The sequence below is a fragment of the Danio rerio genome, chromosome 18 (genome assembly GCF_052040795.2).
Source record: "Danio rerio strain M-AB ecotype USA chromosome 18, GRCz13ab, whole genome shotgun sequence".
NCBI classification, from domain to species: Eukaryota; Metazoa; Chordata; class Actinopteri; order Cypriniformes; family Danionidae; genus Danio; species Danio rerio.
In genome coordinates, this window is record NC_141038.1 from 7713983 (window position 1) to 7730376 (window position 16394).

The following is a 16394-nucleotide window of genomic DNA, read 5'->3' on the forward strand; positions in this document are numbered from 1 at the left end:
TGTGATGTTTTGTTTATCAGTAATACTTTTGTTGTATTTTCTTCGGTTTTAATGTATTTTAATTGGGTAAATGTAGACGTATGTGGAAAAACTTTTATTTGTCAGTAACCTGGGTCAAGCGCTTCTAGTGAACTGTATGCCACTGAAATGTTTTCAGTTTTTGTATTAGTGGTTTTTATGTGCATGCAATTTCCTTGATGTTTAAATATTTGCATATAGCAACATTAACAACATAGATTATAAGATTCAGTGTAAACTTTATTATTATAACTTACAAACTATGTATTATAATGCAGGCTAGTATTATCTATCTATCTATCTATCTATCTATCTATCTATCTATCTATCTATCTATCTATCTATCTTATCTATCTATCTATCTAATATCTATCTATCTATCTATCTATCTATCTATCTATCTATCTATCTATCTATCTATCTATCTAATATCTATCTATCTATCTATCTATCTATCTATCTATCTATCTATCTATCTATCTATCTATCTATCTATCTATCATCTCCCTGTCTCCGCTTGTTAAGTGTGACGTCGTCATGCGAAGCGGCTTCCAGGTCAAATCACTTTATCAAACTGTTTGAGGAGACTCATGAAAGGTTAATGATAAACATTTTCAAAGCGCTGTAATACTTTCGAAAATCACGATCGCAATATATAGATCCATGCCTAATATCCGATGGGCAGAAAGTGATTCGTTTTATTTTTTTAATAAATTGTTAAAATTTTGGAATTTGTGATGCAGCAAGCCCAGAGATTGTTGTGTACACCATAACTTTATATAAAATTCACTTTAATGTGTAAAAAGAATAAAAAGTGATCATAAACAAATATTTTGTCAATTCAAATGAGTGGCGGCTTGGACCCGGAAAAAGTATTACATACGGCACCAACACGTCACCACTTAACAAGCGAATAGAATTATTCATTCATTCATTTTCTTGTCGGCTTAGTCCCTTTATTGATCCGGGGTCGCCACAGCAGAATGAACCGCCAACTTATCCAGCAAGTTTTTACGCATCGAATGCCCTTCCAGCCACAACCCATCTCTGGGAAAACTAATACAATTATATAGACTAAAATATGTGCTTTCATACACTTAAATTAAATAATATAGCTGAAGTGTTTATCCAAAGCAGGTTATGATCTAATGGGGACTTTTCAAGTAATCCAAGCAACATCAACAATAACATGACAGCTTACGCAGTTACGCTTGTAGTGTGAGTGCAAAGTGCGCCTGAGTGTGTCACTTTTAAGGGACTGTTTCATATGGATTTATTAATCATTCTTACTTTTCAATGAACGTGCACTGTCAGTTATTCAGTTATTAAATATGCAGACGCCCCATATATATGATGTCAGTATGGGAGATTTTACAGTTAGAAGGTAATATATATATATATATATATATATAAAGCTTTATGTAAATGCTAACAGATATTTTCCTTTTTATTAAATATACACTGCTAAAACGGTATCAGTTTTTACAATTCAAATGGAAATGTGGAAAATAGAATAGTCATATTGTAATAGGAGTGTTGATTACGACATTTGGATTTCTCTACAATCTGATTGTATCACAAACTCGCATATCCCTTTCTCCGCTAATGACTGGGTTTAGAATTTTGCGACGGTCCCTCACGCTGCAGTCAGTTCTAGACTTTGCCGTCTCCTCGCTCTCGCGCAGCTCTGGAAAGTTCGCTGAGTCGATTCAGTTTCCAGCGGCGGCCCGATCGTTATATAAACGCCTCGCGGAGCCCCTGCGCGTTCCCAAAAACCACATTTATCGGCCGCTGACTTCCACAATCGCGCGATAGCTCAGCAAATCCACTCCTTATACCGAAATTAAAGCCGTTTAGCCCTGCAGACGTCGAGTCTTCAGTGATTTCTGCACGTTAACTGTTGAAGAAAAGACCTCGGCGAGGAGACTCAGTCTGTATTTTGGTGGTGGTTTGAAGGTGATACCTATATTAAAGCGACGATGACTGCAGAGGAGGTGGTGAATGAAGGTTGTAGCATCCCCATCGAGGGTGAAGACATTACCCCGAAGAAAGATGGAGGGGTATTAAAGGTAAATACTGCAGGGCATTGAGCCGCATTGACTCCATGTGGGAGGTGTGACTGACTAAAAAGCATGTTACAGACGATATGTCTGTCTATTAATGCACTTTTACTACTGCTATAGCTGTTGTTGTGCATTTAAATGTGACTATTTTAACAGTATGTATTAATAAACAACGCCTGTTGCTAATTGTGCTGCGTTTTCTAGATCTTTCTACCGCGCCTAAAGAGAGAATTCGCTTCAGAAATTATAATATTTCTGATCTGATTCATTTCGTCTCAATGTGTTCATAAACCTATATGATTTACCTTGTAATGTAAACACAAAAGGAGACATTAGCGTCTGACAGCCGCGGGTCACCGTTCACTTTCATTATGCATTGTTGTATGCTAACGTTACTAAAACGAATGGTGACTGGTAAATATATTGTTTTGTAAACAAAAGCACAACCATTCAGTTTTATAAACAACGTTAAAGTTAGCAAATGTGACAAATCTTATTTTTAGGTGAATCTTCCTATTTATTTTTAGTATTACAATTCTTTTGGTTTGCAATGTTAATTAAACAAAGTTTTGTGCCGCTTCTGTTTAATATACAAGTGACACATGTAACTTATGTGATTAAAATCAGTAGCAATCAAAGCATGTAATCTCTGGAAACCTCAGGTTGGTGTTTTCAGATACAAATACAGGAATTACTTGTTTGGGATAATTAAACACTTTCGGTGCAACTCATTCAAGAAGTATTCACCTAAATAACTTAATAATTTTATTTATTGTGTGATTATTGTGTGGAATATGGCTCTGTGTATGCTTAAACTATTCGACTATTACAAACATATAAGAGTTATTTGTGTATAAAGTCATTAACCTAAGCATTAGGCGTGAACATCTTTCTGCCCTGCGGTCTTTGAAGATTGACAGGTCACAGGTGTAGTGCAGTGTGCCCAACAGATTGAAGATGAATCTCTTTCTCTCTTCCACAGTTGGTCAAGAAGGAGGGTACTGGCACCGAGTTGCCTATGATTGGCGATAAAGTATTTGTGCACTATGTTGGAACACTGCTTGATGGCTCACAGTTCGACTCCAGCCGTGATCGAGGGGAAAAGTTCTCCTTTGAGCTGGGCAAAGGTGAGTAAGGGTGAAGTGCGCTAAATGGTAGTTCGCCCTCGCTGACTCTTAAACAGATTCTAGGTGAATTAGATGAATTGAATCCATCTTTATTTCTGTAGCGCTTTTACAATGTAGGCTGAGTCAAAGCAGCTTAACATAGAAGTTGTAGTAGATTGAAACTGTGTCAGTCCAGTTTTCAGAGTTGAAGTTCAGTTCGACTAAAATCAGCATACTCCACGTCTAAATTCGATTTCTGTTTGGATCGATTATGACCTTAATTAGATTAAATGAATCAAATCGCTGTTTACATGGTTGACTCTTAATCAGAGTATTGTCTTAATCGTATTAATAAGATTATTGGTGTCCATGTAAACGTACTTGATGATAATCTTGACTAACTAACCTGTCTGTCTTTATGTTGTGCGCCTAAACACACAACTATAATGTCACAACCGTAAAGCTTCTGACACACTTTAAAACTGTAAACAACATTTCCCCTGAAACTATGAGTTTGTAAGAATGTGATCAGATTAACCTGTTCATCTTGATGTTTAATGTACTCGGCAACCTCTGTAGTTTCATTTAGCTTCTTGTTTCTTTTTCATGAATAGCAGAAGCTTAAATAATAAACCACAAGGGTGTATTCTCAATGTCTCTTATCTTGTTGTAAACATGAAAACATCTTAGAAATTTCTTAATATTATGTTACTTAAAATTGCTTTAGATGAAATACCTGATTTGTGATGATAGAATTGAAAGTAAAATAAAAGATATATCTAGAAATGTAGCAGGTATTATATATATTTTTACTTGTCGATTAGATTGAGGCGAATACAAATCCAAGCCTGTGTTCGAGATAAGGGCAGAAAACTGCAGGGCATAGGAATAGATGCATTTATAAATGCAAGCAAAACATCATTGCGCATCCAAGTCAACAATTTTCGACAATTATTTGCTCCATCTCGCAGGTCAGGTGATCAAAGCATGGGACATCGGTGTGGCTACGATGAAGATTGGCGAGATCTGCCAATTGACATGCAAACCTGAGTATGCATACGGAGCTGCTGGCAGCCCCCCAAAAATCCCTCCTAATGCTACTCTTCTGTTCCAGGTAATGTAATAGACTGCTGAGATTGTCAATGTTTGTACTGGTGCGGGAAATCCTTAAAAAATATGCTTGAATTTGGATCTGCTGTTTTTAAGGTCTTGGATAAAGTGCTTGAAAATGTAATTGAAACAATTTCTTACGTAATATGGAATAATGATGAAGTACTTAAATAAAAATAAGTCTCTTTCCTTTTCTTTTTTTTTTTTTTGTCTGCGCTTTTGGAAATTTTAAATTTGACATTTAACTTACACTTGCCGGCCACTTTATTAGGTACACTTACTAGTACAGGATTGGACCTCTTTTTGCTTTCAGAACTGCCTTAATTATTCGTGGCATAGATTCAACAAGGTACTAGAAATATTCCTCAGAGATTTTGGTTCATATTGACATGATAGCATCACGTAGTTGCTACAGATTTGTCGGCAACACATCCATGATCAGTCTGGCCATTCTACTCTGACTTCTGGCATTAACAATGCATTTGCACCCCCCGAACTGCTGCTGCTACCTGTCTGGTTGTGCATGAAAATCCCTGTAGATCAGCAGTTTCTGAAATACTCAGACCAGCCCAACTGGCACCAACAAACATGCCGTGTTCAAAGTCAAAATCTTTGTTCCCCATTCTGATGCTGTTGGAACTGCAGCAGATCGTCTTGACCATGGCTGTTTCTCAATATGCGTTCTTCAGCGGTCTTGCGTCCTCGTATTCTCGTGCAACGTCAAGGCCGCAAGTACGGAGGACGCGTGAAACTTCCCGGATGTGATCTTGATATCGAGGACGCACTGATGCAGACTTGAGCACCGAACTCGCTCTGGAAGTCCCAGAAGTCATTGCGACTGGAGGTGGAAAGCGCAGCATTTAATTTTATTTATTATTAAAGTTCAGAGATATAACTTATTTACCTCAGGAGTTTTCCTAAATGAAACGGTGAAAGTAAACATTACCATGAATATCTTAAAAAAGGAATAAACACATTAAGGGTGTTTGTTTGCTGAAATTCGTATTAAAATTTGTTTTATTTATATTGTGCAGCGTATATTTATAATGCTTTTATGCAAAGTATATATTTTGAAGAGAAGGGAAAACAATAAATCGTTGTATGAGTGCTGTAATGTTTAAATGATTTCCATTTAAAACGAGTGAAGGTCACGTGACCATCAGGAAGAACGCAGCATCCCATTTCTCAGAGGACGCGTTTTCTGCCCTCGCGGTCTCCCGAGGAGACCTGTCAAGACCGGTCTCCACAAGAACGCAAGTCCATTCTCTGCGTTCTTGGAATTGAGAAACAGCCCATGTCTTCATGCCTAAATGCATTGAGTTGCTGCCATGTGATTGGCTGATTAGAAATTTGCGTTAACGACAGTTGGACAGGTGCACCTAATAAAGTGTAAAAGAGTGTAAAACGTGTACAAGTAAATGACACTAATTCAATATTGGGCTTGGGGTGAACACACCATTTAACATTTTTCTTGGAATACTACACTATAGTGTACAAAAACGATTAGCAGCTGATTTAATATCATTAAGTATATAATGTCATTTCCACTTTAAGTTTGAAAATGCTCCTGAAAAGTGCTTAAATTTGGCTTTGGAATTAGTGTAAAAACCTTGGATTTTTGCTAGCACAGTTTCTGTATTAATGTGTCCACTTGTTTGTTGCAGGTGGAATTGTTTGACTTTCGTGGGGAGGACATCACAGATGATGAAGATGGTGGAATTACCCGCAGGATCATCACTAAGGGGGAGGGTTACACAAAGCCTAATGAGGGTGCAACTGTGGAAGGTAGTTTTCTTGTTTCTAAAACGATCAATAAATGCAAAGCAGTTCATCTATCTAGCAATAATCTCTCAGATTTGTCAGTAAGCCAACTTGTGACTTTGTTGGTTACTTTAATTGTGTTGCACTCCTGTGCTAAATTTAACAGCCAATAAGTGTTTATTCTTGCACCAACGGATGCCAAATCAACTTGTTCAGTGGGCCAAAAAGCCCCAGTGTTGTCTACTTGTTGCCAGTGTTGCAGAACAAATAAATCCAGCCTTAAATGGGTAGTTCGTTCAAAAATAAAAATTGTGTGTTAAATTGCTTAGCCTGAGAGCTGTGTTCATTGTCAACAAATGTCACACAAATTAAGATATTTTCGATGACATCCAGAAGCTCTCTGATCCTCTGTATACAGCAACAGTCACAAGACATTCAAAGTCCTGATGGTGAATGCAAATTTTGAACACAGTCTATATGCCTTCAGTGATTCAATCACAATGTTATGAAGCTATGAGAATACATTTGTGTGCACAAAAATATACAAATAATGACTTTATTCATGAGCACTAAGCACTGATTTACACACTGGATGCCCACGCACAACTTCCTCTAATTGAAAGCAAAGCATGCGTTCATTTGGGGTAAGGAAGAAAACAGTAGAAGAAGATGAGTGTGTTGTGCATACGAAGCACTGGACAGCGTTTTTAAATAAACCCATTAATCTGGGGTGCTTTTTGGCACACAATCATATTGTTGTAGCTTCATATCATTAGGTTTAAAGCACTGACGATTGTTTTGATGATGTTATTGTTTCATTTTCGACCTTTTGATCGTCATCTCGCGACCTATAGAGGATGAGAGCTCTCTGATTTCTTCTAAAATATCTTCATTTGTATTCTGACAATGAATGTAGGTCTCTGGGTTGTTTTCATCAAAATGGAGCAAAATAATTGCAATAGTATCTGGATGCAGCCTTTATGATGCAAGCTGAGATTGCATCACTGAGCCATGCAATGTCAGACACAATGCGCTTAAAGGGTCACGAAACGCCAAAACACATTTATTGAGCTGTTGACAGTCGTATACGTGTCCCACACTGCTAAAAACACTATTAGGACACCTATATTTCACTAAAAAGTGTAAATTGGTTGTTTGCGTTATTTCAAGCAAATTCGTACTTCCGGTTTGAAACGAATTTTTGAAGCTGCAACACAAACATGAGATAATAGCCTGTATTCCAGCGTGCAGACTGGACGTCTGTGCCAGAGTGTGTCTTATTACGTCTTACAGTGTGCTGCATTAATGCATGAGTAAGGCTTGGTTCAAACCAATCAGCACACTCTATTGTGCAACTTCATTAATATTCATTACTGTCACAGTGTTTAGACGACAGAGACGCCACGTTGTGTTGGAAAACAAGCGAGAAGTGTTGCTTTTATAGTTTGCTGCAGTTAAGTTTTGTTTTCATTTTCTCTCTGTGAGAGTTCAGACTCACATGTGGATTAACAGTGTACGCGACGCTCGACAACAATAACTTACGTGTCTAAGGAGGAACATTGTTTACCTGAGAGCTGTTCTCATCTGCAAACGCTGAGATCCGGATTCGCTTATTGTCTTCTCTTAATAAAGACGCGGCTTTAGTTGCTGGTGATTGTCCTGTCTCTACAGATTTGGTGAGCGACCAGTGCTCTTTGTTTATTCAGTTGTTCGTATCGAACAAACTATTGCACTGAGTGTAAACATGTTAGCACTACAACTAAACTTTTTCCGTCGTGTAGGATTTTCACCGCATTTTGTGACCTGAATAACACATGCGCAACCAAACTCAGCGCGCCCAAATAGACACTCCCACACCATCCCACTTTAGTTCCTCCGACTCTCCCCCCTAAACAGAGGTGGACACGCCCACTTTTCAGACTTTTTCCAAAGTAGAGGTGTGAAAACACCCTGCTGAAACGAGGGGGTTTCATGGCCCTTTAATGGAGTGAGTAACGTCACTGTGACTGGTAGGGTTAGGGGTGGGGTTAGATGAGCATATTAAAAAGCATTGGATGCGGCACAGATTGCTCTGCACCAGGTCTGCATCCAGACCCCTCTCAATAATTGAGCTGGTGGTCACATGATGCTATTTTCAAATATAAATGTAAATTGTTTAATTGGTTTAGCAGTGCCTTTGCACAACTGCGTTTTGGGGCTCTGAAAGCACAACATTTTGAAAATGTGTTTTAAAGTGCAAGAATTTAAAAATAAAAACAAGCAGAGGATTATAAGTGAACCATAAGAAGTGTTTCTTAACATCATGAATTATAGACCTAGCATGCATAAAACAGCCTTTTAGTTATTTTAGTGGATCGTTGTGACTGGGGATTGTTTTGACTACGTTGTCGTCTGTAGAAACATTTCAAAATGCAGCAGAAAAATGTTTCTGTGTTTTAAGTACGTTGTCTACCAATGTGTCCTTAATCTTGTGGAATCTTTGCAGTAGTTAATTTTGCTTTCTCTCTCTGTTTGTGTTAGTCTGGTTGGAGGGCTCTCATGAGGATCGTGTTTTTGACGAGCGCGAGCTGAAGTTTGAAGTGGGAGATGGTGAGAATTTGGGTCTGCCACTGGGTGTGGAGAAAGCCCTGCAGGCTATGGAGCAGGGAGAGGAGGCACTCTTCACCATCAAACCAAAGTAAACATGCAACTTACACGCCTGCATATACAGTGTCTGTTGATGTGGGTGGTTTTACTCATTTCTGTATCATATCAGGTACGGTTTTGGAACCGCTGGCAGCGAAAAATACAACATTCCACCTAATGCTACACTGCAGTACAAAATCAAAATGAAAGCATTCGAAAAGGTCAGTAAGCCTTATACAAGGTCAGTGTATAAATAGCAGTGCACAGCAAAATACACACCTGCGTTATTCAAGAAAAAGGCAGCATGTGGGATTTTATGTTATCAAGATGTACATTGTAAGGTGTTTTTGAGTTGTTGTTTATTCAGTGTAAATTTAATTGTGCCACAATGTCTTCTGATGTCTTTTGATCTTTGAAGTTGATTATAACAATAATGTTCAATATTGTTTTCTAGCTTAATTTTAGAAAAATGTTTTCAGGTCGGCATGAGCTGACCATTTTTTTTGATTGCAGCTTTTTTTGGTGATGCAGTTCCTACAGAAACGAAATATTTAATGAGAAAACTGTGGGTGCGGCTTGTTTTTTTTACTGCAAGCTGATTGGATGTAGTACAGTAGGCGATTGGGAAAAAGAGATTTCAGGAGAGCTATCACTAGACCCCCTAGTTTTTTGCGATTCCGCAATCGTTGAATCCAATGCAAAAAAATCGCAACTGTTTGCGATCCTGCAAAATTCTTAATTTAAATGCAAAATAATCACAAAAAAATGTAAATAATCTCATAAAACATCCAATTCCAAACCATATATGCAATTAATTGTTTTAAATGACTTATAGACGTCGCATACACAGTGATGTATTTGAGTGTCTCTCGAAAAATGACGTCTCTCCTAACATCACATGAGAGAGGGGGGGAATGTTTTGAAGCCTGTGCAGTAAGCAGATGCGGATGAAGCGCGGGTGATTTACATGTGAAGTCAAAGCAAAGATGCGATTAGACATCCTGTGGCATGAATTCGGCGTTTTCTGCACTTGACGCGCTTCAAACTGTAAAAGAAAGTTGGAGCAAACAGCTTACAATGATGAAGGTTGATTTAAGGATGGCGGCCGGTGGACGTGAGTGAATTGAAGGACATTATTTGTGCTTTACGTGTATGGCTGGTATTATGGTGTGTGTAAAATTGTTTTCGGATAACTCTTTTCCTGCTGTTAACAAGATAAAACATTTCCCTGCCATTGACGAGTTTTACAGCAATCCGTGTTTTAGGTGTATTATGGTAGGGAAAGCTCTAACGCATGTCCTGAGTAAGGTACATGTCAGATGCTCCGAGGAGTGAAATCTGAGACAAAGTAAGATCGTGGATAAAAATAAGAGTTATTCAACCTTCCTTTGGCTTCACCCCTACTGTTTTAGATCTGTTTTATATCTTGTCTTGACAAGAGACCAAAATAAGAAGCTTTATTTTTATGATTTGTGTCATTGTCAGATTGCACACCTAACAGTAGGCTACCTAATATAGTAAATAAGATATATATATATATATATATATATATATATATATATATATATATATATATATATATATATATATATATATATATATATATATATATATATATATAATCCGTAAATACAACATTATCATTTTTATTATCATTATAATTTTATTTTTTTTTCTTCAGCTCTCATATTTGCACATTATGACCAGGTGCGCTCTATTTACATTATAAATGAAGCCAGGGTGCACATTTGGTCTTGTGGCTTCATTTAGTCAGTGCTATAGCCTATAGCACTTGAAATGTAATACCTGAAACTTTCATAAGTTTAGATGATATTACAAAATTATAAAAATATTTTTATAATTAATTAAAACTATTAAAAAGTGGGGACTGAGCCGAAGGAAAGTGAAAGTGATACATTTTTATCGATGTATAATTATTTTTATATGAGGCTACTCAGTTCATCTGGACTTCATATTTTTACTGTTCGAATTGTTGACCGAGTAGTTTATTTGGTAGTTTATTTATCAAATGGAATATAGAGTCTTAAATTACAGGAAAAATTATGTTCTGTAGACACAAGAGAACTAACCGAGTTAGTGGCGCCGTCAAGCAGCGGTGTGCGCATCTGTCCCAACATTGCAGTTCAAAGTATAAACCTATTGAATATTACATGAATGTCTATTAAAGTGCTACACATAGAAACTGATCAGACAAAACTCTAAACCTAAATTGTGTGGCCAATATCAAACATTTATATAAGGAATATTATTTATTATTTTATTAGAATTATTATTTCTATTAATGTTTATTATTTAAAAACACACAAAGAGATTTTCCGAATTATGTTGGAATAAAGCAACCATTGACATTCATAGTAGGAACAAAAAATACAATTCAGAAGAGAGAAAGGTTTGGTAAAAGTAAAGTAAATAATTGGGGGGAAAAAATTAGAGTAAACTATCACTTTAAGATTTATGGATGTGAAGCTAATTTGCCATGTCCTGTTAAACAGGCCAAAGAATCCTGGGAGATGAACACGATTGAGAAACTGGAACAGAGTGTCATCGTCAAAGAGAAAGGAACTCAGTATTTTAAGGTAGAAGAAATGCCATGCACACACACACATACACGCATACATGTCCCATTTTAATCAAATAATATTCTATTTTAAGGAATAAATAAATGTGAAATGTGATGGTATTGTATGCGTATGATTTATTTTAGTAAATAGTGTCTGTATTTTGTCTACAGGAGGGAAAATACAAGCAGGCGATTGTGCAGTACAAACGCATTGTTTCCTGGTTGGAGCACGAGAGCAGTATGCAGCCAGATGACGAGGAGAAAGCTAAAGCGCTGCGATTGGCTGCTTACCTCAACCTGGCCATGTGCTACCTGAAGCTACAGGATGCAAACCCCGCCCTCGAGAACTGTGACAAGGTATGAGAAACCTCTTTATAGGGATAGTTTACTCAGACATGAAAATAGACTCCCCTTTACACCATCAGAAATGTAGGTGATGTTTTTTTTTTTTTTTGAGTACAACGTTGAGGAAGATTTTTTTTATCTCAAACCATTGTTCTCTGTTATTCATAAAATGCAAGTCAATATTTACCAGCACTTTGAGAGTCAGAAAATATACAGGCAAAACTAAATGAAGACTTTTAGGCCCATAGGGAATCTGTGCGTGTAGAAATTTGCCGATTTTTATCTCATCAAGTCCATTTATTTACTTGTGTAAATGTGTGTACATTTATTTTTATTCAGTTTTTGAATTAATTTCAGTAATAATACTGACTAATATGAAAATGTTCATTTTGATTTATTGACAATACAGTTTGTTAAGTAATATATTCTGTCCTTTAGTAGATGTATTATATGAGACACTTGCTTTGTTTACCGTTGGTGCATGAGTGGATCTAATTTGATTTACATTGTAAACATTAAATAAAAGTAAAAAAGCTATTTTTAAATTTCATATATTAAGTTTTTAGTTAAGATAGAAACTCCCAAAATAATTCCTCATAAATCTGCAGATATTTTACAAAATTCTCTGCAGAAATAGCAAAAAACGTCTGCAGATTCTATCTGGCCCTACTTATGGCTCCTGGTGATGCACTGAAGTATTACAAAAAGTGAAATGATCTGTTTGTGCAAGAAAATTAAATACTTATTATCTTTAACATCATTACCTCATATTTCTCCTAGGAAATCAGTTTGGGTGCAATTTTACTTAGTTTTTTTTTTAAGTTTTCATGATATACGGTGCAACTTTTTGAGTTCAAACAACTACTGTTTTGGTAAACAGTACAACACATATCCTTCTGCTACAATACAAACTGACACGTCATGATTTCGCTAAGTATGATGCTATCCTGGATTAACATCTATGTTAATCCTGGAACAATTTTTGCCTGAAAATGTAATCCAGACCTATTCCCTACCCCTAATCTCAACCGTAACTATACATTATTCCCAAAGTGTGGTTTATTAAAAAACTAGTTTCGAGAGGATCATGTGCTTATGATTGATCAAGGCTGGTCCTGCATCAGCTTCACATATTGCGCTTATCAAATGAATACTTAGTCACTATATATAACCAGAGTTTTCCACTTCAATCATCTTCGTCTTAAAGAATCCCCCCTTCCACCCCTACTCCCTCTTCTCCTGATAGGGTGGCACGGTGGCCCAGTGGTTAGCACTGTTGCCTCACAGCAAGAATGCCACTGGTTCAAGCCCTTACCGGGCCATTCGGCGTTTCTTTGCAGAGTTTCCTCCCTACATCCAAAGACATCCATTATAAGCAAATTGACTAATCCAAAGTGGCATCATAAGACAAACTCTTAGCCAGCTGTATCTCTTAGCTATTCCTAACACGTTCACAAGCTGGGGAGTTCTCTAGACCTACCTAAGCTCCCCTTTTGCCCTTCAAATGGCAGGGAGACCCGGGCTAAAGAATATTCTGAGCACAGGCAAAGAGCATAGAATCACCAAGAGGCAAAACTCTAGTGCGATTTGGGGAAAGAGCCACTACATGCCGCTAGTGTCATGCACAGCCTTTTTGTAATGAAAATTCTTACAGAACGACAGCATTATTATAAGTCATATGTAAAATAAACTATTAAAAGTGCTGATGATTGTGATAGTAAGTGTTGTATTGTCATCTTTCAGGTTGTATCTCAGCTTTAATGCGCTTTTTAAATAAATAAACAAAGCAGCTGCTTGCCATCGAGACAGCAATAAGATCCAATGGATGGCCGATCGCTTTCACTTTAAAATGGCGGAATCACGTGGCTGTTGCTGGGCGCTGCTGTTGCAATGGAACATTCTATTGAGTGTCGCCTCTTGGTGATTGTAAGCTCTTTGGCTCAGGGCTCTCTCCTGGGACAGCATGCCAAACATGCTTTATTATCAGTTATCAATTAAGTGTGAACTCTTGAAATCAAAGGGGAATAATAGTTGTATAACAATCATGTAGAAGTGCATAAACCTAACCGTAAACCTAAACTGAACATAAACGTTAAACATATCGCTTAATGTTAAATGGCTGATTGGAATGTTGTTCCAAGATCAACATAGATGTTAAACCAGGAACATGTCCTACTTGAAGTCAGTTTGGTGACAAACACACATCATGAGCTCTTCATATTTTTGAGTTTTTTACCAGATAAGACCTCAAAGTATTGTCAATACCAATTCTGTGCCTTTAGGTGTTTCTAGCACTTGTTTAAGACGCATGAATATTACAGCAGTTAAAATATGATCATTTTATGGTGTATTTCTAATATTAGATTTGAATCTTTCTGAATATTTTGAAAACATAAGCGGATAGATCACCCTAAAATAAAAATGAACAATTTGTTGAAATTAAAATGTTACTCTCGCTCAGGCCTTTGTAGATGTATATTACTTTTTTATCTTCAGTGGAAGATTTTTAGCTGAATCTGTGATTCTTGGTGATTCATATAATGCAATATCATTTGTCCTCCAAATGTAACACTGGTCATCATGGCCAAACAGTTCAATCTCAGTTCCATCAGGCCACAGGACATGTCTCCAAAAAGTATTCTTTTTCCCAGTGTAATTCAGCAAATTGGAATCTGGCTTTGTTGTTGATTCTGGCTTGTTGATTCTCCCATGTTGTCACACAAGGAAGCAGTGTGTTTGAGGTTTTCCTTAAATACTATTCTACAGTCACGCCTCCATTAAAATCAAATGTTGTCAATTAGCCAATCAGAAACTTCCAAAGTCTTGACACCATCATCTGAGCTTTTTCAGAGGCATAATAATCGTATTGTATGTAAACTTGACTTCAAGAGAAGTTATAACTATTTCTCTAAAAACATCTCTCTCATTATTCTGCTATTAAACATAACAGAAACAAATTTGATAATCCTAATTTACCTAAAAGAGAAAAAAAATTAGTCACATTAACATCTGACTTTTTTTTATGGTTTTGTGTCTTTTTATACAGCGTATATAAACTTCTGGTTTCAACAGTATATAGTAGCTAATTATAACATTGAGTAATGGTTTCTTGAATATGCAGGGCAATTAGAATTTTGCAACAAGACCTTAGTTTCAGCCACCCGAACCTCTGTTCTCATTTGACCGTCTCTTTGTGTGAAGGCACTGGAGCTGGACGCCAATAACGAGAAGGCTTTATTTAGGCGAGGAGAGGCTCTGGTTGTCATGAAGGAGTTCGACATGGCGAAAGTAGACTTCCAGCGTGTCATTGAGTTATACCCAGCCAATAAAGCAGCAAAGAGCCAGATCTCGATCTGCCAGAAACACATGAGAGAGCAACACGAGAAGGACAAACGCCTCTATGCCAACATGTTCCAGAAGTTTGCAGAGAGAGACGCCAAAGTAAGTGTCTACAGTTACTAGCCCAAACTCGCCATATGAAAATCATTTACCTGCCTCATGTCCGATCTAATCCTTGTGTTTTTGTTTCTTTAGAAGGAAGCCGACCAAGAGAAAGAGCAGGATAAGAAACAGAACGGTAGCGCAATGGAAATAGATGAAAACGCAGCCCAGGAACAAACCGCAGCATAATAGCGTGCGTTTGTATTATTTACTGTCTTTTGTGGGTTTGTTTGGTTTTTTTTTTAAGAGGTTGTTTTGTACTTTCTATGATTTCTGCCCTCTAGAAGCGACTGTGTTTATGCAAGTGAGGACGCGTACACACTTTAGTTTCTAATCTGTTGTAAAGACTTGTTTTCTTTGGTTTGTTTTTTTTTTTAAACAACAGCTTTCCACGTTTAATGTTTATGACTTATCACAACTGGAAGCCTTTGGATAGTGAATTTCTGCTGAAGTCTTACAAGCGTCTTAGAGAAACCACGCACTTTTCCTGTGAAGAAGAGTCTAGTCTTTGCTTTAATAGTTTTGTCTTTAGGCCTTTTTTTTTGGTAATACTGTTCTTAGCGGAGAAACACCATCAATATGGGGCTGAGATGTCATTTTTAAATGCAAGGTGAGAACATGAACTTTTTTTCCCCTTCTTCATCTTCTTGTTGAACAAGATTCCCCATGATTTCTCCATGATTGCACTTGCGCACTGTAATGATCATGGCAGAAGAGGCTTGCTTTACACTGTGTGGCAGGATTACTGTACTGAATGAGAGACATACAGACAGTTCTGTTCACATGTCCTTGATGCTCTTCTGATGTTGACTAGAACAATAAAACAAGCTCTGAATCCTCCTGCTGTATTGTCTGCTTTGTAGCGTTTAGTGCAACCTGAAAGCAGTGCAAAATGGAGCTGTATCACAGTTTATTATAAGATATTAGGATGATTTTTACTGAAATGAAATAAAAATGATGAATCTGGACATGTGCATTTGTGTTTTGCAAAAGTTTATCAAGTTTAGATTTTGTTTAATAGAAAGCGTGCGTGCGTGCGTGCGTGCGTGCGTGCGTGCGTGCGTGTTACATATACACATACATGCATACATACAGTGCATCTGGAAAGTATTCATAGGGCTTCAATTTTTCCACATTATTATGTTACAACCTTTTTCGAAAATGAATTAATTTATTTCCACAAAATTCTACACACAACACCCAATAATGACAATGTAAAAAAAGATTTTTTGAAATTGTTGCAAATTTATTAAAAATAAGAAAATCTGAAAAATCACATGTACATCAGTATTCACAGCCTTTGTCATAAAGCTCTAAATTAAGCTCGGGTACATTCTGTTTCCA

At 37.1% G+C, this 16394-nt stretch overlaps 1 protein-coding gene across 4 annotated transcripts; it reads left to right on the forward strand.

The window, feature by feature from the left end:
* The first annotated feature begins 1701 nt into the window (after positions 1-1701).
* Positions 1702-15890, forward strand: fkbp4 (FKBP prolyl isomerase 4). 4 transcript variants are annotated; one of them, XR_015514158.1, is made up of 10 exons: positions 1702-2087; positions 3064-3208; positions 4159-4301; positions 5962-6082; positions 8579-8735; positions 8814-8904; positions 11197-11280; positions 11436-11809; positions 11858-15050; positions 15144-15890. XR_015514158.1 is itself a non-coding variant. In XM_087291597.1 (10 exons), the coding sequence occupies exons 1-10, from the start codon at positions 1998-2000 to the stop codon at positions 15237-15239; spliced, it is 1353 nt and encodes a 450-aa protein (XP_087147723.1). In that variant the 5' UTR covers positions 1702-1997; the 3' UTR covers positions 15240-15890.
* The last annotated feature ends 504 nt before the right edge of the window (positions 15891-16394 follow it).